This window comes from Crinia signifera, chromosome 5 (assembly GCF_055691185.1).
Source record: "Crinia signifera chromosome 5, ASM5569118v1, whole genome shotgun sequence".
NCBI classification, from domain to species: Eukaryota; Metazoa; Chordata; class Amphibia; order Anura; family Myobatrachidae; genus Crinia; species Crinia signifera.
Genome location: NC_139221.1, coordinates 129,852,948 through 129,880,850, shown reverse-complemented (window position 1 = coordinate 129,880,850; position 27,903 = coordinate 129,852,948). Strand labels below are relative to the sequence as shown.

At 45.3% G+C, this 27,903-nt stretch overlaps 2 protein-coding genes and 1 long non-coding RNA gene across 7 annotated transcripts in view; 2 read left to right on the top strand and 1 right to left on the bottom strand.

Annotated features, from left to right (window-relative positions):
* The window catches only part of LOC146080585 (leukocyte elastase inhibitor-like), a 56,310-nt gene extending 39,256 nt beyond the window's left edge, over positions 1–17,054 (top strand). The window contains exon 8 of the mRNA XM_083188036.1: positions 16,533–17,054. Coding sequence (XP_083044162.1) covers positions 16,533–16,937 — 405 coding nt within the window. The 3' untranslated portion in view covers positions 16,938–17,054. The remainder of the gene's footprint in view (positions 1–16,532) is intronic.
* Positions 638–27,491, bottom strand: LOC146080588 (uncharacterized). 3 transcript variants are annotated; one of them, XR_014474919.1, is made up of 7 exons: positions 27,348–27,458; positions 13,453–13,717; positions 10,418–10,526; positions 8,374–8,526; positions 4,904–4,953; positions 2,786–2,871; positions 638–776 (listed from the first exon to the last, which is right to left on the bottom strand). It is a non-coding gene; the product is annotated as an uncharacterized LOC146080588 (long non-coding RNA). The 3 variants fall into 3 exon arrangements; XR_014474918.1 differs by lacking the exon at positions 13,453–13,717 and having other exon boundaries at positions 27,348–27,491; XR_014474920.1 differs by lacking the exon at positions 13,453–13,717 and having other exon boundaries at positions 27,352–27,441.
* LOC146080586 (serpin B6-like) overlaps positions 27,437–27,903 on the top strand; it is a 46,395-nt gene continuing 45,928 nt past the window's right edge. The window contains exon 1 of one of the 3 annotated variants that reach the window (XM_083188039.1): positions 27,437–27,605. The gene's annotated coding sequence lies outside the window, so the exon portion shown is untranslated. The remainder of the gene's footprint in view (positions 27,606–27,903) is intronic. The other 2 variants (XM_083188038.1, XM_083188037.1) reach the window with 2 other exon arrangements.

The window sequence follows — 27,903 nt, the reverse complement described above, 5'->3', positions numbered from 1 at the left end:
ATATTTTTTTTTTTTTTAATTAAATATATATTCATGTGCTTACAGCACATGAATAAAAATAGCATGCCCCTCCTCAGAATAAAATTGACACCAAATGTAAAAAACAAAACACTTTAATTTAAAAGTTCACATTCCACTTCACCATGAAAAGATAGCGATTGCTACTTGGTGAATCATGGCGAAAAAAACCTTCAAATGTATTCGCCATCTGGTCATTGAATAGGGTGATTCACCGTTTTAGTCAAAAATTCGCCAAACAGCACAAATTCGCCATAAAAACATGGCGAATCAGGCTCATTGAATACCGCCCAATGGCTAAAGCACTAAATGATCAACACTTCGGATGCTGTTACATGTGGCCCTCTGTGTTTTACTGTCATTTTTTTCTATTTTAGGTTTAACTTTGAAATATTTATTCTAGCTTTCTGCATATCAGGGTGTTAATGGTTTCTGTACACGCACCTCTGTAGCACACATCGCTGTGTCATACAAGTGACGACACCGATAGACAGCATGTGGCATGTGGCAGACAGGGACTTACTGCAATATTCACACCACATACTCCAAACTCTCACCAACACCCAAACTGTAAATGTTGAACACACCTGTTAATATTATCAGCGTCACAACATTTATATAAAAAAAGATTTTTATTGTGTAATGAGACAGCCAAGGATGTTATTAGGACTTCCATCAAAGGTGCAGAGGTATTAAGCGTTCACAGATAAACGCGAGGGTGATGGCAGTCCCGGCAGTTTTTTTCTTACATTTTTGCACTAAAAACAAAAGGAAGAAGAAAGTGTGATATTACTGCCTGTTAAGTGAAAAACGTAACATCTTTTATTAAATCAATGTTATGTTGTCTACTTTTAAACCCCCCACCTCAACATAGAAACCACTTACCCAATAGCCCAGAGCTAAATATCCACCCATAGAATATCATCCCTGTTACCAAGCTTCATTCTCCCTCATTACTTGTGTACAGCTCCTGGGCCCATCCTCCCCACTGCCTGCTATCCACTGTTGGACCGCATCCTCCTCAACTCCAACACTCAGCTCCCTTTCTTCATTACCACATGCACATCCCTTTCTTGAAATATTACCCTCACAACCTGCATACAGGTCCTGGCAGACCACCCCTACCCTAAAACCCATATTAAGCCCCCAGATCTCATCCTCTCCACTGCATGCAAACAATTCCAAGATCCCCATTATGCGTTCCATGCACATACAATCCAGACTCATTCCTCCCAATTGATTACATGGTTCCCGGCTCTTCCCCCTCTTATTACCTCCATTGCAAGCAGTTAATAGCAGGTTATGGGATCTTTTTGCTATATCCCCTATTTCACTCTTTCATCTCCTGCCCACTCCTATTACTAGGGATGACAGTCACTACCAATGTTTCAAAATCATTGGTTTATGGCCATTTGTGAATACTTTTATATACAGATGGAGCGTGACCCATATTTGCAGGGGATGGTGGAAGATTCGCCATCCCCCACCAGCCACTGTAAGGGGACACGCGCACACGAGGTCCCCGCTGCCTTGCCGCTCCCCCCTAACCCTGTCCGTCTCCCTGAAGCGGAGACGGACAGGGTTCCCGCCCCCCCCCCCCCTGCCGCAGACGGGAAACTGGGATGCGCGTGCATGTGAGACGCACGCGCGTCTCAGTCAGATGGAGCGCCTCTACGCCAGCGGACAGATTCTGGCGATCCCTGGGCAATAGATCCATCTGTAGATGTTAACCCTACCCATTACCTCCACAGAACCCACCTCTGCACAAACTATTTCTAGTCCCCCATTTCCTCTATTACCCTCTTAAAGCTCCCGATTCCATCCTCCACACAACCTGTACAAAGGACATGGGGGGTTAAGTAATAGTTCCTGATTTCATTGAACTGACAGGATTTGAGTGAGATTGCTGCTAAATGGTAAGCTGCAATCAGACATAGGGCGAGATCAGACATATAACTGATTGCTGCTTTAAATCTGGCCCCAATCTTGCTAAATCCCACCAGTTTACAGAAATCTGAGCCTATTATATAACCCTTATTGTGCAGATAACTCTTTTTTTTTTTGAAACCTCAATATCATTATTCAGTTAATTTCTGATTATTGTATAAACACAGTACATTTCCTGGCACTATGGCCCTTATTCTGGTTGGTGCGGTAATAGCCGCGTGCGTTCGTGCCGCCGATGTTTTGTGTCTGCGCATGTGCAGAGGCGTCTCTGCGCATGTGCGAGCGGGGCGTACGGCCAAATTCCGCATGAAATGAGAACAGTCCGAACAGGGGGTGGAGAGGGGCGTGGAGGGCTATTTGGGCTCATTACCATATGCATACGCCCCGCGTTTCATGGGCGTTCCCATGCAAACGCTGGGTGTACGTATGGTAATGCAGTCGTGACGCACGTGTAGGGGGCGGACATATGACATCGCCGGATGTCAGCTGCCCGCCCAGATCCCTGCTTTTGCACGGAGAAATGTCCGTGTGGTCTGAGGTTGCGGGAGCTGGTGGAACACTCGGTCCTGCATTCGATGGTCTGCGACCATCGAATGATGGGGGAGGTTCCCTGAGATGGAGGAGGCGTATTCCGTGAAAACTACACGTGCGGTCCGTTCGGCCAGCTTCTTACCGCGTACGGACGGAGTTGGCGATCCGTATGGAAGGCGGGATTTCGCACGCACGGTCCTGGCCGCATATTCGGATCCAGCCGCACCGATCAGAATAAGGGCCTATGTCTTTTTGCAACAACAGTAATATATGCATTAAACATAAATACCTGAATGCTTTGGAGCCATTGTAAGGCCTGGCAACAAGATTGATTTTTGTGTTTTTAACCTCAAGTTTTGGAAGTCCAGGTGCATCCTAAAATTATATAAACAATATTGGAGAAAGAGCGTTAAAAAAAAAAAAAAAGATATTTTACTGATAATAAAAACTGACATACATGGGATTAAACAAAGGGAAAATCGCCACAAAACGGCGCTTGTCACCGGCACAGCGGGGTCAACCACATCTCGGAAGCACGCAGGGTGATCAGCCCAGCGGGGTTCGTCCACGTCAGGACAGAGCCGGATACGTTCTCACAGGACCAAGGGACGTCAGCCGTATGCATCGATAGTAGCCACTTTGTGCACCGTTTTGTGGCGATTTTCCCTTTGTTTAATCCAATGTATGTCAGTTTTTATTATCAGTAAAATTACTATCTTTTACATTTTTTCTGACTGTGCACTTTATCTATTTTCTCTCCATATACATATACCTTGGATTCGTGGTTGGATCCTATTGTTGGAGCTTCACACATTGGGAATTGTTTTATGGACCTGATATAAGGACTGTGTTGGACTGAATTGCGCTGGATATATATATATATATATATATATATATATATATATATATATATATATATATATATATATATATATATATATACACACAGATGGAGCGCCTCTCAACAAGCACAGAGGCTCACTAGAATGCCCCCTCACTAGGATGCCCCAGCGCTCCATCTGACTGGGGCATCCCATTTTTCGGGGACACAGGTTAAGGGGGACGCGCGAGAACCAAGGGGGCGCTCTGTCGGAAGGGGAGGACCAAGGGGGAGCTCTGTCGGAAGGGGACACGCAAACGTCTTGTGCATGCGCGTCTCCTTCCGGCGGTTGGCAATTCCACCACCAAACTCCCACTGAATGATAACGCCTACATCTGTACTTTGTCTGTGTGTGTGTATATATATATATATATATATGTGTGTATATATATATATATATATATATATATATATATATATATATATATATAGCAGAAGGAGGGTGCGGCACTCAGACTTTTTCAATCATCATAAAAGATAGTCAGCAGTCAGAAGCTGAACACAACGTTTCAGTTTGTATTTCAACTGTTTTCAAGACATACAGATGGGGCAGGTCCCATCTTTGCAGGGGATGGTGATGGCGACGCCAGCCGCCATAGCTATAGCGAGAAGGGGACGCGCGCGCACGAGAGGTGCGCGCGTCCCCTTCCGACGGCGCTTCCCCCGGGTCACTGCCGGCTTGTCGGCGGTGACCTGGGATCCCCGCCACCTGCCCACACCCCCCCTAACCCTGTCCGTCTCCCTGAAGCGGAAACGGACAGGGTTCCCGTCGCCCCGCCGACGGAGATTGAGACGCACGCACGTCTCAGTCAGATGGTGAGGCAGTCCGCTGGCGGATCGCCAGCGCTGACGTTCTGGCGATTCGCCAGCAATGAAGAGGCCTGCCCCATCTGTAAGTGTAACATATAACATTAACATATCTTTATAGACCCATCTCCCCAGTGAGTAGTGGCTGCTCGTGGCGGGATGAGGGACGCCGGCTAGTGGTGACGCTAGTTGATGACATCACACCTCCAATTCCCCATCACTCATTGTTGAATGCCTCTTTTATTCAATGAGATACACTGTATTGTAATGGAAATATCTGCCACTACAATACATGCTGCCGACTTATTATGCATTTTGTATGGTGTTTGTTGTCATGGTAACGGGTACACACACACTAGCCGGCGTCCCTCATCCCACCACGAGCAGCCACTACTCACTGGGGAGATGGGTCTATAAAGGTATGTTAATGTTATATGTTACACTTATGACTTGAAAACAGTTGAAATTAAAAACTGAAATGTTGTCTTCAGCTTCTGACTGCTGACTATCTTTTATGATGATTGAAAAGGTCCAAGTGCCGCACCCTCTTTCTGCTATAATTACCAACTTGTGAGGGCACCGGACTCAGTATTGGATTGATATTGGGAGTGCCAGACCATGATTATATATATATATATATATATATATATATATATATATATATATATGTATATATATATTTATTGTGTGTAAAGCAAAGGTGAATTATATAATACCTACCAGAGTGACTCTTGGTGATCTGATCATGGTTTTTGGCTTCTTGCAACTAACTGAAAAAGGAACACACTTTTTGTAACTAACTGAAAAAGTAACACACTTCTAATCAAGTAATGAGAAAATACAATTTATAGATAGCTGAAAATAATTAAATAATCTGCACATTTTTATTCCGAGAATAAATGACAGTCTCTTAAACCCCCATTAGTGCAGTCACTAATATGGTTTTGAGCTTGATGACTGAGAACATTGTTCAATCTGTGCTAATCTTCTGTGCAATTATGTGGTGCTAGACATGGCTGTGACTCTGTTTGTCCATGTCCCTTCTAATCAGCAGCCACCAGCGCTGATCCTGCCCATATACACCCCTGTAGGAGTGATTAAGGCAATGAAGAGGGAAGTAGAGATAGAGTGGGGAGAAGGTGGTATGCAAGGATTACAGCTGTGTACACACAGTGCCATTTTGCCTATTTTGTCCTTACGATTTCGACTATATTGTCAAAATTGTAAGGACAGTTAGGCAAAATCACACTGTGCAAAATCGCACTGTGGAGGGAGCTTGCGATACCTGCGGCACCTGTATCCCAAGTAGAAAATAGACTGCACAGTCTATTTCTACTAGATTGTAAGCATGGATGCATAAAGAAGTCCATGTGCCTGTACAGGGTAGCAGCAGCTTTTGCTGGTGTTACCCTCTGCACCGAAGCCCTGGCATCCAGGACTTATTACATATGTGGGCGAGGAAACGCTTCTCCGACATACAGTATGGTGGAAGTGGAAAAAGTGTCCGTGGGGTCTTATCAGCACCATTGATGTTAAATGGGATCTTCTCTTGATAGATCTTATTTGCGGCCTCATTGATGGTCTTCTCTGCCTTTATCTTGTCACTTCCTGTAAGGTTACATTTTCTCAGTTACTTCGACTGTGTGGACATTTTGTCAGCACTCTGTATGCATCCCTGTATGACTGCTGCTCATCTCAAAAACTTAATTCCCTCAAACTCATCTACTCTAAAGGCCCATATTAGCTCCACCACATGGAAGAATAAATACACAACGGTACTCTTTACCTAGAAGGGCGCCAGCGATTGAAATCGCGGTCGTCGGGGGTAAAAATCGCGGTCATCGCGGGTAAATCGGGATGGCCGCGATGCCCGCGATGACCGCGATTTTTCCATAGGGAACAATGTTAAAAAGGCTGATTGAGCGCGATTTTACTGTTAAATGGCTCAATGGACCCGATTTGGCCATAGGAATCAATGTTAAATGGGCCACAGAGCCCATTAACCCTTAAATGTCCCCCCCAATTTTTAACGCCACCCCACGATCCACGTGAACCCGAAGCGTGGCGAGCTCAGCGAGCCCGCGAGGGGCGGCGGTACGCGTCCTCCGACCTTTTCATGCCCTACTATCCACTAGGGCGTGGAGTGAGAATATAATAGTGTGGCGAGCGCAGCGAGCCACCGAGCCCGAAGCGTGGCGAGCGCATCGAGCCCCGCGAGGGGACGCGGATACCTTCACAGGTAGACGCGTCCCCTCGCGGGCTTCACAGGTGTCGGCGTCGCCACGGACACCTGTGAAGCCCGCGAGGGGACGCGTCTACCTGTGAAGGTATTCGCGTCCCCTCGCGGGGCTCGCTGCGCTCGCCACGCTTCGGGCTCGGTGGCTCGCTGCGCTCGCCACACTATTATATTCTCACTCCACGCCCTAGTGGATAGTAGGGCATGAAAAGGTCGGAGGACGCGTACCGCCACCCCTCGCGGGCTCGCTGCGCTCGCCACGCTTCGGGTTCACGTGGATCGTGGGGTGGCGTTAAAAATTGGGGGGGACATTTAAGGGTTAATGGGCTCTGTGGCCCATTTAACATTGATTCCTATGGCCAAATCGGGTCCATTGAGCCATTTAACAGTAAAATCGGGTCCATCGCGCCTTTTAACATTGATTCCTATGGGAAATCGGGAGCATCGCGTCGTGGGCATCGCGGGTACATTTATGGACGGCCGCGACGCGACCGACACGATTTCCATGTTTAACATGGGTTTCAATGGGAAATCGCGGTCATCGCGTCGGTCGCGTCGCGGGTACACATAAATGTACCCGCGATGCCCGCGACGGGCGCCGTTCTAGGTAAAGAGTACCTACACAACAAATGTAATGAGAATGAGAGGATTGTGGCGGAAGACTCCCGATGGGAAAGGTAATACCTTACATGCAGCACTAGGAAATGTGGGGAATGACATGAATCGCTGCCAAATTTGTTATAATTAAACAGTTTATACCTATGGAATCTGTAAGCTCAGATGATTTTTTTTTAATGATTTACTTAAACTTTGCAGTGCTACTGCCAGTGGCTTTCCTGCAATGCCAATCTATATTCCCATTGCCATTACTGTAGAGCCCCCTGTGTTGCTGCAGCCAGTGAGGTGGAGAGCACAATGGTAAAGTGATGGGGCTTCCTCCTGCATAGTAGGTCCCTTTATCATCCAATGCTGGTAGTAAAAGTTCCCATGATCTATAAATTACATTTGGGGCTAGCAGGAAACCCGTCACAGTTATCACTGCAGGAGACAGAGACTATGGGACCAGGGGCCTGATTCAGAACCATTAGCAGAAGTGTTCAGCGAAATTTGCACTTCTGCACGCATGTGTGTGTGTGTGTGTGTGTGTGTGAACACACATGGCAAGGGTCTCCCATTTCATTTTATTCAAGCATACGGCATAACAAATGGCACTATATGTGCAAAGAGTGGAGGGATACAGAACAAAATGCAATTCTTGCTGCGGCCTGCCCACAGTTTTGGATTTTGATCAACAAATTTTCAATATATATTATTCCTGGAATTGTTTTGGGCTTGGGTTATTGCAATCATGAAATACTGTAAATGACTTGTAAGCAGCCCATACACGTCCCGATGCGGGCATGCGTTGTGGGCTGCAATAGCAGGGATCACATTGCATTGCATGTGCATGCGTTGTGCATGCAATGCGATGCAATTGGATGAAACCTAAGTACAAAAAGTATGTGCAAGCACATACTTTTTGTACTGTGCGATGAGGTGCGCGGGAGTGCGCACCTTAAAGCACACATCGGCTCAGCGCGCTTAGCAGCATGTATGGGCAGCTGTAGGCATATATGCAAAATAAATGAATAAAATAATAAGGAAATAATGAGGTCATAAAAGTAAAAACAAAACCTTTCATGAGGATATTATCACTGTGTGGAAATGATTAACAGAATCTCAACACAAATCCCCATATAGACAGCTTCTTATGGTATCCATTGGCATCGGCAACAGTCCATAGTATTGGCATCGGCAAGAGTCCATAGGGTGGCCATTCACCTATTAAATAACTGCAGACTGGTTGCAGTAAGCACCTAAAGTCCACATTACTCTACAAATGGCCACAAAGTCACCCACCTGTCACATACTGTATATTGCACTAAAGGTAAGTATGAGACGATTCCTGACTTACCTCTCAGAAGAGGGAACGCTCCTACATTTGTTGGTATTCCATTCATTTTCTGCGAGGTCAAATCATATATGTTGGTTTTATATGGGACCCTTCCTTGATATTTTGTTTTTGTGGCCTCATGGGCAGTCCTCTTTGATGTTTTATTGTCACATCCTGTAATGTTACATATTCTCAGTTACTTCTAATGAAATGTCATTTTCTTATCAGCATTTTATCTGCATTCTGCAGCTCATCTAACCAACTTCCTTTCCTCATAAACTCATCTATTGTAAAGCCATTGGCACTAAGCTGGGGTCTACTTACTATTGTGTAAAGCCATTGGCACCAAGCTGGGATCCACTTACTATTGTGTAAAGCTATTGGCACTAAGCTGGGATCTACTTACTATTGTGTAAAGCCATTGGCACCAAGCTGGGATCTACTTACTATTGTGTAAAGCTATTGGCACCAAGGTGGGAACTACTTACTATTGTGTAAAGCTATTGGCACCAAGATGGGATCTACTTACTATTGTGTAAAGTTATTGGCACTAAGCTGGGATCTACTTACTATTGTGTAAAGCCATTGGCACCAAGCTGGGATCTACTTACTATTGTGTAAAGCCATTGGCACAAAGCTGGGATCTACTTACTATTGTGTAAAGCCATTGGCACCAAGATGGGATCTACTTACTATTGTGTAAAGCCATTGGCACCAAGCTGGGATCTACTTACTATTGTACACTGGCACATATTAGCTCAAATGCATGGAAGACTAATTACACAACATGGGCCTGATTCAGACTCGTTCACTAGGCAGCATACAGTCACGGCCAAGCGCCCAAATCCACTTTGTAACATGCGAGGGGATGTGTACATGAACACATCACCTCGCATGCAGCCACCGAGCTGAAAAATCATTTGTTTATCATCAAATGATTTTTCTACCATTCGCAGATAAAAGACAGTCTGAACGGACTTTTATCTTGCCCTCATGGCATTTAGGAGGTGGAGCAGGTGGGGCAAACGATTCTACAAAACAGGGGGGTGTCACCTTGTCTTTTAGGTGTCACAGATCAAAGGTTTACGTCATTGGACACAGTCAAAGAAAATGGATGACAATCTAAAGGTAAAACTATCGATGGCCATCCATCTAATAGTTTAGCACAGACATGTCCAACGTTGGCCCTCCAGATGTTGTGAAACTACACATCCCAGCATGCTTTGCCACAGTTTTGCTATTAGACAATGCTAAAACTATTGCAAAGCATGCTGGGATGTGTAGTTTCAAAACATCTGGAGGGCCAACGTTGGACATGCCTGGTTTAGCACTATCGATGGCTGATTGCAATGTCACCATCAATGATATTCATCGATGGCGACTGCAGCAATGGCCATCTCTGTGGCTATGCAGTTCCTTACAAACATCGATTATACAATATCCCTACAGCAGGGGTTCCCAAACTTTTTTGAATCACGGCACCCTAGAGCATCAAAATATTTTCATGGCACCCCTAGGCCAAATGCTTCTTATCGAGAAATTCAGGAAAAAAAAAATTAAATTAAGCACATTGTGTTTATACAGTATGTCACAGTTATCTGGTGAGGGACAGGATTTGCTTCTGTTTGTCCAAATATATTATGTTTGGCAGCCACTAGCACTGATTTTGCCTGTTACATTGACCATAAATAATATGAATTGATCCTGGTCCACCAACCCAAGGCTCCCCTGCAAGTGTCCTAAGGCACCCCAGGGTGCCTAGGTGCACAGTTTGTGAACCACTGCCCTACAGTATATCCTATAGTATGTAGTATTATCCTAAATGTAGAGACTGTTATATATAAACAATGTATGCACTATATAATCTGCAAACAATGTGCATATATCACATATACTATACACATATACTATATTATCATTTACTAATTTACAATCCCTGACTCATCACTGTCTCCATGTTTCTACTTTTTCCATCTCAGTCCTGATCCTTCTTTGACTGTCTTTTCACCCCCTACCCCACCCACAAAAAAACCACATACACTGTTGTGATAAACAGTAGACTTACCATTAATGGGTGGCAAGTGGACAGTAATTCGTTTATAGTTGGCACTTGTGATGTTTTTGCTGCCACTCCTTTCTTCCTCCGACACATAGGAAATGTTGGTACACTTCCCCTTTATAAAAAAATAATAATAATAAGTCTTGATGAAAGAGTAGAAAAAGGATTTCACTATAACATAACAGCAGTATATATATATATCACAGAATCCAACATTTATAATAGTCTGCATTATCTTGGATCATATACTGTAGTAGGAAATTCCACATAGGAAGTGGGGAAACAACACTATGGGCAGTATTCAATGTCAAATATTCTCCGTGCATGGCGAGAGATTTTTTCTCTCGCCATGCACTCTCCGTGTTCCGGAGCCTCCTGCTCCCCCTATTCAACGTGTTAAAGACTCGCCGCCACTCGCGGCGAGTCTTAACCCCTGCAGCGGACGAGCGTCCGCGGCAGGGAGCTGTCAGGGAGCCGGGGGACGTAGCAGCCAAGAGAGATTAAAGTCTCTCTTGGCTGCTGCAGGGGATATGGGGTGGGGAGCAGGGCTCCCCTGGACCCAGGCAGCACAGGCTGCCCCCCCTATAGCCAGCGGGGGACCCAGTATTCACTGTACCCGAACGTGCATCGGGTGCAGTGAATATATGAATATCTAATGAGCGGCTCGAGCGCTCCGGCCCCCTGCTGGCTGCACTGTGTAAAAAAAAAAAAAAAAAAAAAATGTAAAAAAATATTTTTTTAAAAATTAAATATATATTCATGTGCTATAGGCACATGAATAAAAATAACATGGCCCTTCACAGAAAAAAAAACCTGATTTTTTGACACCAAAATTAAAAAAAACACCCTTTTAGTTTAAAAGTTCACATTCCTGCTCTCCATCAAAAGATGGAGAATTTCTACACGGAGAGAGACGGCGAGAATCACTTAGAAAGACGGAGAATATTTCACATTGAATAGGGTGGCTCGCCTTTGGAGAAAAAAAACCTCTCTCCACCGCGTGAAAAGCACAAACTCTCCAGAAATCACAGCGAATTTTTCTCATTGAATACTGCCCTATATTAGTACGGAGGGGAACATACCACACCCATAACATGATGAGGCCACACCTCTTTTTAGCACAGCACTGCTACAAAGGGGAACATAATTCACAATATGGTGTAGACAAGTTCCTCTACAATGTGGTCAGGATTCCTTTATAGCATGACATGATATAGAGTATGTAAACTAGTACAGATTCCAGGGAGTGATGTGAGGATCCCATCTATGCCGCCTGTAATACATTATATTTCCAGCATCTATGTGACAGTAATGTTGCCAAAGGGGGCATAGCCACACAATATTAGAGATGTAAATAGAGTGATGGAGACTGGTTCTCCATGGGATTGCTGGGCCCTCCTCACCTCTGGGCTTTATAGCAGCTGCGCCTCAAATAGTGATCACTTCACTTAGGGTGAGAATGAGCTGTAAGATCTAATAGTCACTACTGCAACTTAAAGGTGCTTTTATAACTAAATAGTGAAAATGACAAGGTTTTCTTAACACATCTAGATGTACTTAGCTTAAAAAGTGATAAAATAGAGAGTGATAAAGCACCAGCCAATCAGCTCCCAAATGCCATGTTAGTTGCTGTGCGTGAGACATGACAGTTGGGGCTGACTGGTTGGTGGTCATCGCTCAGTAAGTAAGATGTAGGATACATGTCTGCTGTTGGACAAAGATTTGACATTATGACCCTGTAGACACACTCATTTTTTAAACATTAGTTGGTAGACCTGGCATTTGAAGCCTTATATCCCCTTCCTGGGAGCATCATTTTCTATTAAGAAAACAAATCTCTCTGTAGGAACAAGTACAGTACAGTATCCATACATGGCGCATACCTTTATATACTGATATGGATCTAACAGTATGTGTAAATATATATATATATATATATATATATATATATATATATATATATATATATATATATATATATATACACATATATATACACATACACACACACACACACACACACAGTACATGGTTCTTTATGAATGAAGGAATATTTAATGTGTATACTCACATCCATGTCTAGGCGCCTTCGATGAAGCAGAAGGCTGGACATTTTTTTTTTATAAAAATGTCTCAAATAAATCCAAAATTCTGATGAATAAATCAGCAATGCGCAAGTACTAGCAGTAGCTTGTCAGACAAACTCCACTCTGCTGTGATCGCGATGGCTCCCACAGAAGAGTGATGACAGTGACCTCACTGGTGATGTCATCAACTGCCGAGCACAGCAGTCACATGATCTCTATACAACAGGTGCATAGACCATGTGACCTTTTCTATGTAATGCCTAGTACACATAAGGCACAATATAATAAATGTACATTATACTATGCACTCCCGTCCATCATTCCATTTACAATGTCCATTGAGTCTTATAAACATTAAGCATATATTATAAATATTAATGGAAACACGGGTGGAGGGATGGCGCTCTCTATATGTGATATGTGCAAGCTGCTGGTCTCCAAAACTGGAGGGAGGCCGCCCTCCAGAAGGTATGTGGAAAGAAAAACGTTATGGAGTCCTGTGCTAAAGACAAAAGATGTGCAGTAGTCTGGGTATGGTGGGTAAAATAGTAGAATTTTTATTACTAATACACACTATGGACAGTACGGGTATGGGTAACCCAGTGAGAATGAACATATAATGTGTCCTCCCCAAACAGGGTGTGAAGCAACCTAATGTGCAACAACCTAATGATGCACACAGGCAATCAAATGAAAAAACCAACAACAAATAAAAAAATAAAAAAATGAACAAATAAAATAATATAGATATATATATATATATATATATATATATATATATATATATATATATATATATATATATATATATATATCTAGATGAAGGAAAAAAGACTGGCACTCGTAGGTCTTTTAAAGTTTGTATTCAGCAAACAGTGGAAAACAACCAACGTTTCGGGGCTGTGCCCCTTTGTCAAGGTGTGTGTGAACAAATTACAACAAAACTGTGCTTACCTTAAATAGGGGTGAGTGAGTAGGAGGCAGCGTGGCATGCTGGGCCGGGCCTGCTCCATCTGCGGGTCACAGCTTTGGAAGTGTCCCACAGGAAGTGGTCACTGAGCCGCATTCGGACGTGCTGTGGAGCGCAGGCTCTAGCAGCGCCGGAAATGACGCGGAGGGGGGGGGGGTGTTGGAACGCAAGCTGAGTTGCAGCCATGGTTACTGTAGTGGTCCAATGGGACCCGGTGGGCGGCACTGTGGCTCCAGCATCACACGCAACCTAGGTGATAACATAAGTGAACAAAAGTATTACAAGGAAATATAAATATATAAAAAATTACATTTAAAATCGGGCACAATTTATCTATGCTATAGTGATATCATTGTGTTTGTTATGAGACGTGACACACGTGAAACACGTGGTATACTAAGTTCAGCCGACAGTTGGATCAGCATGGGTACTGGGAACTTTATATATTAGAGGGTGATAGCCCTGGAGACTAATGTCGTCACTGTATGTGTCGACCGATACAGGCTGTCAGCAAGGGAAAAATTCAAAGGGACAGTGAGAAAGAGCGGAGAGGAAAGAAAGCACACTATCAGCGTGATTACACTGGTGTTACAGGATCAGTGATTGCTGCCAGAAGGGGTGATTGAATCACATAATATACTGGTACACTGGGAAGAAAATCAAAGGGACAGTAAGAGCAAAGCGGAGGGAAAGAAAAGCACACTCTGGGCGTAGGTACGCCTGAGAATCCTCTAAGGATGAAGGCATACTTCTATCAACCCCTATTGATGGGGACCCATATATCATAATATTCATGTATAATCATACACTGAGAAGAAAATCAAAGGGACAGTAAGACGAAGCGGAGGGAAGAAAAAAGCACACTCTGAGCGTGAATACGCCCTCTAAGGCTACTAATGATTGGACAAACAGTTCTTTGTAGAGGTCCAATTTCTATAAATGCATATATAATCAATGTACAATTAGAAGAAAATCAAAGGGACAGTAAGAAGAGGCGGAGGGAAAGAAAAGCACACTATATAGGCGTGTCTATGCCAATACGGTTACCTGCGGTCAGTTTTAAAAGGCCTGTCTTGTGCGAGACAGGCACCGGGGCAGCTGTCTGTATAGAGTGAGTGCCGGACCGTACTACAAATATATATATATATCTATATAGATATATATATATATATATATATATAGATATATCTATATATATAGTGGGTGGATGTGTGGCATTTTTTATATGCAGTATTTATCGTCCATCCTGGTGACACAGCTCAACCATGGGATGTAGTGGGTCTGGAGGAGCCTAGGCACCTATGCTTGGACTTTAAGAGGCAGCATATGGGTGCATATGCTATGGGCTGCGTGCTGCAGCTGTTTTAGAGGAATCGTGATCATTCCATACCTGGACGTCCCGCTGATCAAAGCAGAGTGGGAAGAGGCGTTGCAGGAGCATCTGAAATTGCAACACAGTTTCTCCAGCACAATGCGTGGATACTGAATTTCAATAATACCCCTTTTACACCGCCTCAAAACCCCGGGTCTTCGGCGGGTCAGACTCGAGTCAGAGGCGGTGTAAATGTGACACGCCGTGTCCCTTTACACAGGACTTCTACCCAGGTTCTGGTAGAACACGGCCAGGACCTGGGTAAAGGGCGGTGTAAATGGGTACGCTGGGTCATCCGACCCGGCTCCCATTCACATCAATGCGGGACGTGCAACCTGCGGACCGGGGCACAGACGGGGGGCACAGACAGCCTGCGCTGCTGTCTGCTATACCCTGCAGACAGCAGCGGCGGCAGCAGAGGAGGTGAATGGATGCCTGTGTGTGCATCCATTCACCTCCCGGACGGGAGCTGGGGGTAGACCAGTAGCTTACCTTGGTGCTGGGCTGCCCCCAGCATGGCGATCGGTGTATCCGTCGGGGATCACCGCGGTCCCGGTGCTTGGAGATGATGTAATCTCCAAGCACCGCCCCCGTCTACACTGCGGGTAGTGACCGCAGTGTAAATGGAGTAAATCCCGGATCCGACCCGGCTTGGATCCTTCTTCCAAATGCCGGGTCGGATCCAGGATTTTTGGTGTAAAAGGGGTATAAATCTCAGTTGATCCCGACCCAAAGATTGCAATTCTTGGGAGTGGGTTTGGACCTGCTCCGGCAAGGTCCATTTCTTTATCGAGACCTACTGTAGCTTGTCTAAGTTTGACTTTTTAGACCTTGTTATTAAAGAAGAAGGGTTTCTCGGAGGGGGTTATTCAGACTATGTTGAGGACTTGAAAACATTTGTCTGCCGCTAACTATCATAGAGTCTGGAAGATCTATATCAGGTGGTGTGAAAAGCAGAGTTGGCTAGACTTCTGGATTATCTACAGGATGGGTTTTCAGTAGGATTAAGTTTGCAGTCTTTGAAAGTGCAGCTTTCCTCTTTATCTATTTTCTTTCAAAAGAGTGTGGCTCTTTTACCGGAGATTCACACCTTCCTTCCAGGGATAATATGCATTAAACCCCTGTATCGACAACCGGTGGCACCATGGGACTTGTCATTGGTGCTGGCAGTATAACAGAAGCCACCTTTCGACCTCCGCCATGTGCAGGACACCATCCAGCCTGTGTTAGCTTTATTATAAACTAGAGGTCCCTGTAATTTTACCCTGCAATTGTCCCCACTGCTCTGTCTACTATAACTACTGCAGCGGCCCCTCTCACTGACTTATGTGCCGCTGCTCTGCTATACAAGTAGAAGAAGAGTCCGATTTTGTTCAAAGGGGCTGTGGCAACACTCTTGACAGCCTTGCTCATACCTGGTCCATTGCAAAGAATCTGACTGTTTGAAAGAGTGCAAGAGAATTATTGACCAATCAAATTTACCAATATATCTAAAAATCGTATTTTTCTGTATATTTTTGAACAGGTTTATTATAATTATTTTAGTACAATATATCGATTTATTATAATTATTTTACTGCTCATCGAAGTACACTGTGATAGGCCAGGTTGAATTTCAAAACTCAGTTTAGTAAGAGAATTTTATACAAATGCGCAAATTTATATGTTCTTTCCGTTTCTATCTATCCATAGCTAGAGAAAGAAATGAGCTATGAAAAGCTGCGTGACTGGACCAAGGCTGAAGTCATGGACAAAACGGAAGTAGAGATAGAACTTCCACGCATTCGTCTAGAGGAGAACTATGACTTGAAGTCTCATTTCAGCAAAATGGGGATGAGTGACCTTTTTATTGCAGATAAAGCAGATCTCACGGGGATATCAGACACAGGAAATCTCTATGTGTCCCAAATCCTGCACAAAGCATTTGTGGAGATTAATGAAGAAGGAACAGAAGCCGCGGCAGCTACTGCTGCCATTATAACCGTTAAAATGGCTACTAGGGCGGTGCCATTTACTGGGGATCACCCTTTCATTTTTATGATAAAGGATAAAGGCACAGGTGCCATTCTGTTTCTTGGAAAATTTGTATCCCCGTAGAATATCTAAACAAGAGCAAAGATGATGCTTCCACCTCTATACCATTATTCTGGCACTGCACTGTCATTATTATAATGTGCTTAAATATATAATCATTATAAAGCAAGTAGTGTTTTAACCATTATGCATTCTTTAGTCACTTTTATTTATTAATTGCATTCACAGCATAATTACCTATTCTACCTAAGTTGCTGAAGAATCACAATTTTTCAGGTTGACCCCGCACACCCAGATGAGTGGGTACATTTCCAGCAACACATCTGTTTCCTGGAGAAGAGGGCAGGATAGGAAAATAATGCACAGAATCGCGGGTCAATATGGGGCGGAGAGAGCTAAAATAAAGCAAATAGCTGCCATTTTAGTTTTGCCCCTTCCTCAGGGGCCTTTGATTCTGAAGGATTATACACCTCCCAACTGTCCCGATTTTCACGGTATACATAGATACTGTACATCGCATCCCTCATAGAAACCAATGGGCTATGCAGCTGCTGGCGGAGCAGAAGATTCCTGAAACATTTGGGGGGTAGCTAATATTTGCAGCTAACCCCCGAAAATGGGTGTTGTCAGGAATTTTTCCGCAAATTTTAAATGATAAATGGGTCCATTTGAGTGCAGGAATGGCTAAAATGACCAAGTAGAGTCAGCAGCAGCCAAGGAGAACACAGGTCAAACTCTCAACAGTATTGAAATATACGATGTGTGAATATATATGCACATACAGTATGCCTACATAAGAGGCTATAGGGGCCCATTTCTAATATATGTGTCTGTCCTTCTGTTTTTCTATACAAATCCACAGATTACAAGGGGAGATTGTATTACGAGCGTATTTAAACACGACCAAGGCAACTAAAAAAGTCAAAATTAATTACTGTTAATTTTTTATTAATTAAAAACCACAATTTTTGCTGTACGCTCATATGTATGTTCCAACATAACTCTGGAATGACTGCAGCAATTTACACCAAACTTGGTACACATATGACTTACAATCTGGGAACAAACACTGTGAGGGTAACACACCTCTAGGAGCCGGAGTGTGTGAAACCAGCCTTAGGGCTGATGCAACAGCACAGAGTATTTCAGCCAACAGCATAACTCTGGAATGACTGGAGCAATTTACACCAAACTTGGTGCACATATCAATTACAATCTGTGAACAAATACTGGGGGTGGGGGTGTAACACACTCCTAGGGGTGGGACAGCAGCACAGACTATGGCCCTTATTCTAGTTGATTCGGACGGATGCGTATTTCGGATAGGAACCGAGTGTTCTTAGCCCCACCTACCGTACGGATCGCTCACACCGTCCGAATGCGGTAAGACGCTGAGCAAACCGACTGCGAGTGGATGTTTCATGTGAACTCCTCCTCCATCTGTGGGAACCTCCTCCATCCTCCGATGGTCGCCAACTATCGAATGATGGACCGAGCGGTCAGGCAGCACTGAGTGCTCCAGACCACTAGGACATTTTTCCGTATGAAAGCAGGGATCTGGGCGGGCAGCTGACATCTGGCTATGTCAGCTGTCCGCCCAACACACGTGCGTCACAGCCGGATTACCATACGTACGCCCAGCGTTTTCATGGCAACACCTACGAAATGCGGGCCATACACATATGGTAATGAGCCCAAACAGTCCTTCACGCCCCTCTCCACCCCCTGCTCGGATGGTTCCGTACGATCATTTTCTGCACAGACATCACGCCGTGTTCGTACTTGCGAGGCGTTCGCACATGCGCAGATACGCCTCTGCACATGCGCAAACACCGAACAACGGCCGTCCGACCGCACTCGGAGCCATCAGACTCAATCAGAATAAGGCCCTATATCAGGACATGCATGATATGTCAGTGATGACAGGGCTGCATATGACAGAGACAGTGACAGGAGGGGAATGGAGATAGCATGAACCCACACACTGAGAGTATATCAGGAGATGCATAATGTGTTGCGCTCCAATGTAAATTAACGTTTAATATTTAAATTGATTTTTATAAACAAACATTCTTAAAATCCCAGGCAATTCCAGGTACTCCAGCTAGTATCATATAAGTTTCTATGGGGGACGCGATGCTGCCTGATATATCAAGGCAGCATCGCAGTGGGTACTTGGGCTACCGCCATTCTGAGATGGTGATAGTGCATTGTAGCATATGGGCTACAGACCACACTGCCGGTGGGGCAGTGCTGTCAGCGGGGTCGGTCAGGGTCAGCGGTAACCGTGCATACGCAGAACCTTGTCACCCGGTGAATCAGAGCACAGGGATGGTTGTCCCTGTGTCTATAGGATGATACATTTGTCCGAAAAGATTGCATATTGTAATGCGATCCTGGACGGTAAATGCCGCCCAGCTTGCATTGCATATGTGCATTAATAAATGGGCCCCTTAGCCAACAGTGCCACAGACTACAAAGACTGCGCTGAACCTGCAGTATATAGGAGGGTTGCTGCAGAAATTCTTAGGGTGTACTACAAAAACACCCTAACACAAAATCAGAACATAAGAGAATTGGATATTATTGCGCAAAACCCAACTGCTTAATAACAATAAAGAGAAAAAATAGCCAATCTGCGGTGAAGTAAAAAGGTGCGTTTATTAAAACAAAGACACAATATTCAAAAACAATTGATGATGTACATTCATAAAGGTATAAAAGGCTAAAGAGAAAGTGCCGCCTAGTACCGGTATACACTAACCAGACATACAAACATAAAACATAAAAGTCCTCAGGGGCCCAATTTAGCACCTGTTATCCATGCAAGTAGTATATTAAGTAGTCCAGAATGACATCCGTCTTCATTAGATGTCCTGCAGTCAGGGTTACAGGTATATATGACCTGCTGTCAGGGTCTTGGAGGAAAGGGTTTAACTTATATCCAGACACCCACTACCCAAAAAAATCGATAACGTCTGCCGGCAGACTCTACTCCGACTGTAATGCCTTGAAGACAGTCTGGAGACCGATTACTCTGTGTGTCCCTTCAACGTGTTTTACCTGTTAGCCAGGCTTCGTCAGGAAGAAATTGCAGAGTATTGTGTGGTGTCCTAAGGGAGACCTTTTATCCCCACGCGATATCTGTTTCCTCGGGCTTCCGCCCTCTCTCCTAGTTACTTCTGCCCTTCTCGCGCGAGAAGGGCAGGGGCGAATTTAGGGGTCAGGCCTCCCCTAGGCACAACATTTTTGTCGTCCCCCCCATTTTAATGTAATCATATATGTATATACATTGTTATTTATATATTTCATTAAAATTTAACTGTAGCCCACCTTAATATTTTTTTAAGCACTCTGGACTGCTCACTCTACGGAGGACCCGGAGGGAGGCACTTATCAGTACAGTGATTAGCACAGTGTCTCTGTCAGTCTCTCTCCGGCTTACACACTGTGACTGACTGAGCACAGGGAGGATCTGCACGCGGCTCAGCTCAGCTGCTGGATACACAGCAGCCAATAGACTGTGTGTGTGTGTAGAGTAGCCAATGGGCGGGAGCCGGGAGCAGTGAGCCTGAGCTATTTCCGGACACGCAGGGGGACCGTCGGACCCAGCCACTAAGCGGTGATGTAATGTGCATGGCAGAGTGGGTGGGCAGTGGCGGGTGACGAGCGGCCATGATAATTCATGTCTGCGGCGCTTGTCACTCGCCACTGCCCACCCGCTCTGCCATGCTGCTATTTAACAGAATGTCAGCCTGCCTGCCGCCCTTAATTGGTGCCGCCCTGAGGCCGGTGCCTCACGGGCCTAGGCACAAATCCGGCCCTGGGCCTGTATAAACAACTAGGTGCCCAGTGGTCTGAGGTGAGGTAAACAACCACGTATTCTGCAAACTGATGACCCACCAGCAACAAAAACATTGCTGGCAAACTCGTGGTAAAATTAAGAGGCATAAGGCCCTGTAAGCAAGGCTGCTCAGACTGAGGTCCGGCTATGCCAGTAGGCAGGGAGGCCACATGGAGTGAGCTTTGGAGGGCATGCTGGTTCCTGTAGTGTCACAAGGAGGATTTAGGGGTAACTCCTGATAGGCTGGCTCTCAACTCATATATATTGGTAAGTGCTGTTATCAGATAGCCTTACAGTAAGACAATTATATGGCCCAGATTGGGTGCAGTTATCACGCAGTGTAGGACTTCCGGCATCAGAAAAGCCGTGACGAGGCCCGGAAGCTTATCATATCTTTTGCAAAATACATGTAATTAAGATCTCTGAATGACCCTCTATTATGTTGGTTTTTCAAATCTTATTACGAATGCCCTTTGGTGTGCTGGGGGTTAAATCCCCTACCCTTGCAGCACCTGGGGGGGGGCATTACTAGTTTGATTGAGCAGCTCTCACCACTGTTTTAGCTAACAGAGAGGGCAGAAATGGTGGGCCAGCTGTAACAGGCATGGCTGCTCCATCCCCAGGCAGGGAGCCCACAGACAGAAGGCCTTGTGCCTCAAAGACACCCCCTATATTAAATGTCACAAGTGGAATCAAACCTAGTAACCAGGGCACCAGCAGGTGGTGCTGTAGCACCACCACTGCCAGCATGGAAATCCCAAGCCCTGACAGTGTCTACATGTGGCTGTGATCCAGAACAGGGTATTTTGTGCAAGAGCATACCTCCCAACAGTCCAGATTTTATCGGGACAGTCCCGATTGTCAGGGCCTGTCCCTCTGTCCCACCCGCAGGCGGCAGTGTCCCGCGGTGTGGGGGGGCTGTTGGGAGTCCCCCCTGTCAGCTGCTAAGCAGAGGGGAATAAACGCTGTGCGAATGCGCACAGCGTCTATTCCCGCAGCCAGGGGGCTGGGGGCATGGCTAGAGGCTCACAGAGCCTCTGGGTCATGCCCCCACAGCGGCAAAATGGGGGCATGGCCTCGCGGGGAGCCGCGAATATAGGCCATGACCCCAAATTAGGCCACGCCCCCGAAATTTTCAACGCGCCTCCGGCGCGCAGCAGCAGCGTCCCGCCTGCTGATCTGCGAAAGTTGGGAGGTATGCAAGAGGGAGCAGATAAGTTACACAGACAGAAAAAGCAAGCTGTACAGGGAGGAATGAGGAGTGTGAGAACACAAGTGTGATGAATGGAGAGAATGTGAGCACTTAAAAAGTGTGACTTATCTGCTTCTGCTTCCAGACTAAACCCAGACTCCCAGAGGAAGCAGCTTCATCATCTGACTCCCCTTTATATACCCCTGCATAAGCTACCACCCCTTTTCTACCTAATTGGCTACTCTAACTATCAATCACTTGCACTTCTATGGGTAATGAACTATTCAACAACTTTATTAGGACAATAACAAAATTCACAGGCTCTTAAATGCCCTCATGCCTATGCAGCCCTCGCTTAATCTAACATTAAAGAAAAAAAACAAAGATACAGATGGAGCCACACTCATCTAGCCTGCCTATGACATTTGGCCCACCTACTCGACACAGTGCGCCTAATCGCACAGCAGCGCAATATATAGCACAGCTTGGCATTTGCCATATGGTGTTACAGAATGAGTGCAATACCTGCGATTTTCCACCAGATATCGCTTTTTAAAATCTCCATTGCGCATCCTTCAGATGTCTAATGCAAAGCTATAGCGAAAGTATCTGGATTGTGTGTGCATGAAGAGTCCATTGAAATGCACTGTAGCACAAGAATTACTTTATTGTACATTACTGTACTGTTCAGTATGTTATATAGACACTTTCTTCCGAAAATACTACTGCATAGATGTGTGTCTTATTACCCTATTTATAGTAGGCTATGGGTATATGTGAGCGAGTATACAGTACCTTTGCCAAGAATGGGGCGCACATGCATATGAGATGCTCATGTGTCCCATTCTCAGCAAACAGTGCACCAAGAAGGGTCATGCGACGCGAAAGCAGCAAATACAACCGTGGATACTGTAGGTTCCACTTGTGTAAGGCCACTGCTGTCTGTGCATCTCATTTAGCTACACTGGTCAAACACAGATTTACACTTCTTTAGGCATACCTCCCAACTGTCACAATTTCCGCGGGAACGGCCCGATATTCGGGGACGTTCCCGCGTCCCGCCCGGGGCCGCCATTGTCCCGCGGTGGGGGGACAGTTGGGAGCCCCCCCAGCTTGCCGAGAATAGACGCTGTGCGCATGCGCACAGCATCTATTCAGCGCCGACGAGCGGCGAAAACGGGGGCGTGGCCGGAGTTCGCGTCACCCCGTGAGGTCACGCCCCCTTTTCTCGGGGCCACGCCCCCTTTTCGGGACCGCGCGCGGCTTCGCCGCGCGAACGTCCCGACCTCCCAACTTCAAAAGTTGGGAGGTATGCTTTAGGAATGTCATACAGTACAAGCAAGTCAGACTCGAGCCCCCGCCGAGTGGGTTAACAAAATGGCTTCCAAATGTGAACTAGGGCTTTGTGGAAGCCCAAATCTATGGAGCGAGCAACGGCATAGATTTTACATGTCTAACAGGAATGCTGAAGGGTCATCTCATTACACTATTTAAACACAAAGGGGCTGCTGACAAAGGGGTGTATTCAATGCTTTCTGCGAGCTGTGACAGTTATTTGTATTTGGCTGAAAAATAATAAAATAATTTTAAAAATTGCACGGGGTCTCCCCCCAAGAGCATAACCAGCTCCGGTCTTCTTGAGCCAGTCCTGGTTGCAGAAATACAAGGGGAAAAATAAATAAGATCCTACTTATATTTCTATAGCCAGCATTGTACTGATCTCTCCCCCCCCCCCCCCCCCCCCCCCTGTATTTCGGCAACTAGCACCAGGTTCAAACTTCAACCAGGGTAACACCACAGGGGAGCAATCGTACCCGTTTAATCTTAGTAAATTTCCCATGCTGCCTTCCTGTTACTCACATTGGGGGTTATTCTAGTTCACTCTTTCTGACAAAATCCTTCTTAGATGGACAAAACCATGTGCACTGCAGGTGGGGCAGATGTTACTTGTGCAGAGAGAATTAGATTTGGGTGGGGTTTTACTTCAAAGTGAGATCTATATTGCAGTGTAAAAATAAAGCAGCCAGTATTTACCCTGCACAGAAACAAAATAACTCACCCAAATCTAATTTTCTCTGCACATTTTACATCTGCCCCCCACATGGTTTTGTCCATCTAAGAAGGATTTTGTCAGAAAGAGTGAACTAGAATAAGGCCCTAATTCCTCTATGCGGCCACCATCATAATTTAATTGCTGCACATGTGCATTTCCTGCTCAGAGGTGCGCAGAAAGAGACATTTTCAGCCAATTTGTGTACAAGAACCACTTTGTAACCACATGAGAATTAGTTCCAAACTTTGATGCATATATTTTCTATTGGTATGTAATACAGCCTTCATATTCTTTCTAATTTTTTATAATGATGACAACAAATATTTGAGGGAATTTAACAATTACATAACTATTCCATAGAACACATGAAAATGCTTCACTGTTAGCAACTGCTGTGTGTGATAGTAAGGTAACTTCTGCTATTGTTCAGTAACTGACCTATTGAGAAACCTTATGATGAAGTCTCAGGAAATTCACAAGAAGTGAGTTTCGTTACTATCAGTTAGATTGTGTCAAATTAATTTGTGAAGTTGTATGAGTATAACTGAGATACAAACAATTGTAGTTATTCTAATTCAATCATCCCCTGCACATTTCAATGGTAAAAGGACAGAAAGTAACAAAAATGTAACCGGTTAGTGGAGGGCACACCTGAACAACATTGTTAAGACCTGCTGTAAGTCACACTCAGCTTTTTTGGGGGGCTCCCTCAATCCGGATGGGGGGAACCCTAATAGTCTCCAAGAAGTCAGGTTGTGTGTATGTTTTTGTTTGTTATTTCTTTTGTACTTTTTGTCCTTTTTAAAATTGGATCCATTTCTTACTGTTTTTATGTTATGCCGCTTGTATTTTCATTAAAATTCCGTTTTGCATGGAGAACCTGATCGTATCAATTTTTTTATGAAATCCCGGAGGGAAGACTCCAGAAAGATACCCTTTAGTGAACATAGGGCGATAGAAGATCAAATAAACCTAAATGTGCATATAGGGCACATAAAACAGGTCAGTGCGCTTTGGTATCCACTGAAAAGAGTGGTCTTTATAAACAGACACTGGATTGAGTCTAAGGGGGTTATACAGGGGTAGATTTATTATATGGCGATCAGGGGAAACTGCGCTATCCCCATGCGTTATAGCAGGGGATAGCGCTTCCCCTGATCTATCACACCCGCCGATCGTTTACTCTAACGCCGGCGGTGTGGGGCAGGAGGCACAGCGCAGGGGCGATATTTTGCACTGCGCCCCTGCCTCCTGCTAAACACCCTGGGAAACAACATGGTGGGAGGTCACCTCGACTGACCCACGGCCCTCGGGGGGGGGGGGGGGCGCATTGGGAAACCAGGGGAATGTGTAGAGACCCTAGCTGAAGGGAGACTAGCCCAGAAAAGCTTGAGAATGCGCCAGACTACCAAACTGGGTACTGCAGCGGGGATGCGCCAGCCCACGCAGGTACGTACAACGCACCCTGTAACCCTGTAAAGGGGCGTATTTCTGATATGCAGCCTGCTGCAATGGAAAAGCCTGGAAACCAAACTACTGTAGGCCTGTACAGGGGCGAATTTAGGGGTCAGGCTGCCCCTAGGCACAGCATTTTTGTCGTCCCCCCCATTTTAATGTAATCATATATGTATATACATTGTTATTTATATATTTCATTAAAATTTAACTGTAGCCCACCTTAATATTTTTTTAAGCACTCTGGACTGCTCACTCTACGGAGGACCCGGAGGGAGGCACTTATCAGTACAGTGATTAGCACAGTGTCTCTGTCAGTCTCTCTCCGGCTCACACACTGTGACTGACTGAGCACAGGGAGGATCTGCACGCCGCTCAGCTCAGCTGCTGGATACACAGCAGCCAATAGACTGTGTGTGTGTGTAGAGTAGCCAATGGGCGGGAGCCGGGAGCAGTGAGCCTGAGCTATTTCCGGACACGCAGGGGGACCGTCGGACCCAGCCACTAAGCGGTGATGTAATGTGCATGGCAGAGTGGGTGGGCAGTGGCGGGTGACGAGCGGCCATGATAATTCATGTCTGCGGCGCTTGTCACTAGCCACTGCCCACCCGCTCTGCCATGCTGCTATTTAACAGAATGTCAGCCTGCCTGCCGCCCTTAATTGGTGCCGCCCTGAGGCCGGTGCCTCACGGGCCTAGGCACAAATCCGGCCCTGGAGAAGGGCAGAAGTGAGCCCCTGCCTACCTGACGCCTGCTCTGTTCCTGGACTTCCCTGGTAATGTATGATTTCCATCACCTGTGGTGAAACACCCTTGTTATCAATTAACTAGCTAACCACAGGCTATGTGACTACTATCATTATATGTTGCTGACACCGTTGGACAAATAAAGTCTTCATGCTTTTATCAATCTGATGTTTCATTGATAAAGTAGCTGTGATGTCAGAGTGTAGCCAGTACTGCGCTTTGTACTTGGTAGTTACTTGTAGTTTTTACCTGCCACTGCAGGACACACCCCTGAGTGACAGTGACACACTCATGGGTAGTGGAGATAGACACGTCCCTTGGGCATACTTGCCTAACTAACCCTCTCCATGAGGGAGAAAATGCTCTGTTCCTGGACTTCCCTGGTAATGTATGATTACCTGTGGTGAAACGCCTTTCTTATCAATTACCTAGCTCCCCAAAGGTGCTGGCAATCATACATTACCAGGGAAGTCCAGGAGCAGAGCATTTTCTCCCTCATGGAGAGGGTCAGGTAGGCAAGTATGCCCTTGGGTAGAATGTGATACGCCCCCTCAACAGGACTGAATCGCAAGTAAAATCACACCGTGTGTATCTGCTTTTACAGAGTGATCTATAATCTCCCTGAAACTACTTTTCAGAAGTAGGCAAGTCATACTTACCTACAGTACCTGACAGTTGATGGCAATCATACATTACCTAGAGATGGCCATCATTGACCTTGCCATCGATGGTAAAAGTGCAACTAGCAATGGATAGTGTATTACTATTATATGGATGACCATCAATGTTTTTACATATTGATGGTAATCCATTTTATTTGATTGATTAACCTGTGGGCCAATCAATATACAGGGGCAGGGCTTCACAGGTGTCAGTGGCGGAGCTATGCTCCGTGTCCCGGCCCCTTGGGCAAAAAGCAAAAACGAAACTATTCGTTTAAGCTTGTGGGAAACCACCTGGTTCAACATAGGCCGTAAACCATCGATGGCCATCCCTAACATTACCAGGGAAGTCCAGGAACGGACATTTTCTCCATCATGGAGAGGGTTAGATAGGCAAGCCAAGTATGCATTAGCTAGAACATGACACAGGCTTGTGCAAGTTACTGCGTGGCTGCTATAAATGTTGTTAGTTGTTGTCCTTTTTTATAATCAAAATGAATGTGTATTGAACGTATATTTACCTACTGTATCTGTATCCCTTTAAACTGAACACTGGACGGAAGCCAGGGGCGTAGACATTTCTGCGGCGTGAGTCAGACGGAACCTGACCAGTGCCACTTCCTGCTGCTTCGTGCCTGACATTTGTGTTTCTACCACCAGAGGGCAGCGTTCCCTGCGGGTTACTATATACAGTACAGTACTGTACAGTAAAGAGTAAATCGCTAACACCCAGTCACTCACTTCGAGTCCACACACAGTCAGACCCCGTTCGGCTACAGGTGAGGACCGTGCTGTCTATTTCTGGGTTTTCCGAGCACAGTGGCGCTCTGTTCCGCTAAATATGAGTGGAGTGGATAATTGTTTTATATTGTATTTGTATTGAGTACGGAGTGGGGTGGGGCTGTTATACATGCAGTTAGCTCATGACTTTTTTTTCGTTATGGCGCATCCTGGTATTTGTACAGTAATATCTCTCCTCCTCTCTGTGCCTTCTATATGTAATGCAAAAGTTTTTGCAATGAAGATGTTTTTTTCATAAACAATCATGTTGGAAAAGGAAACCATGTTACTGCAACA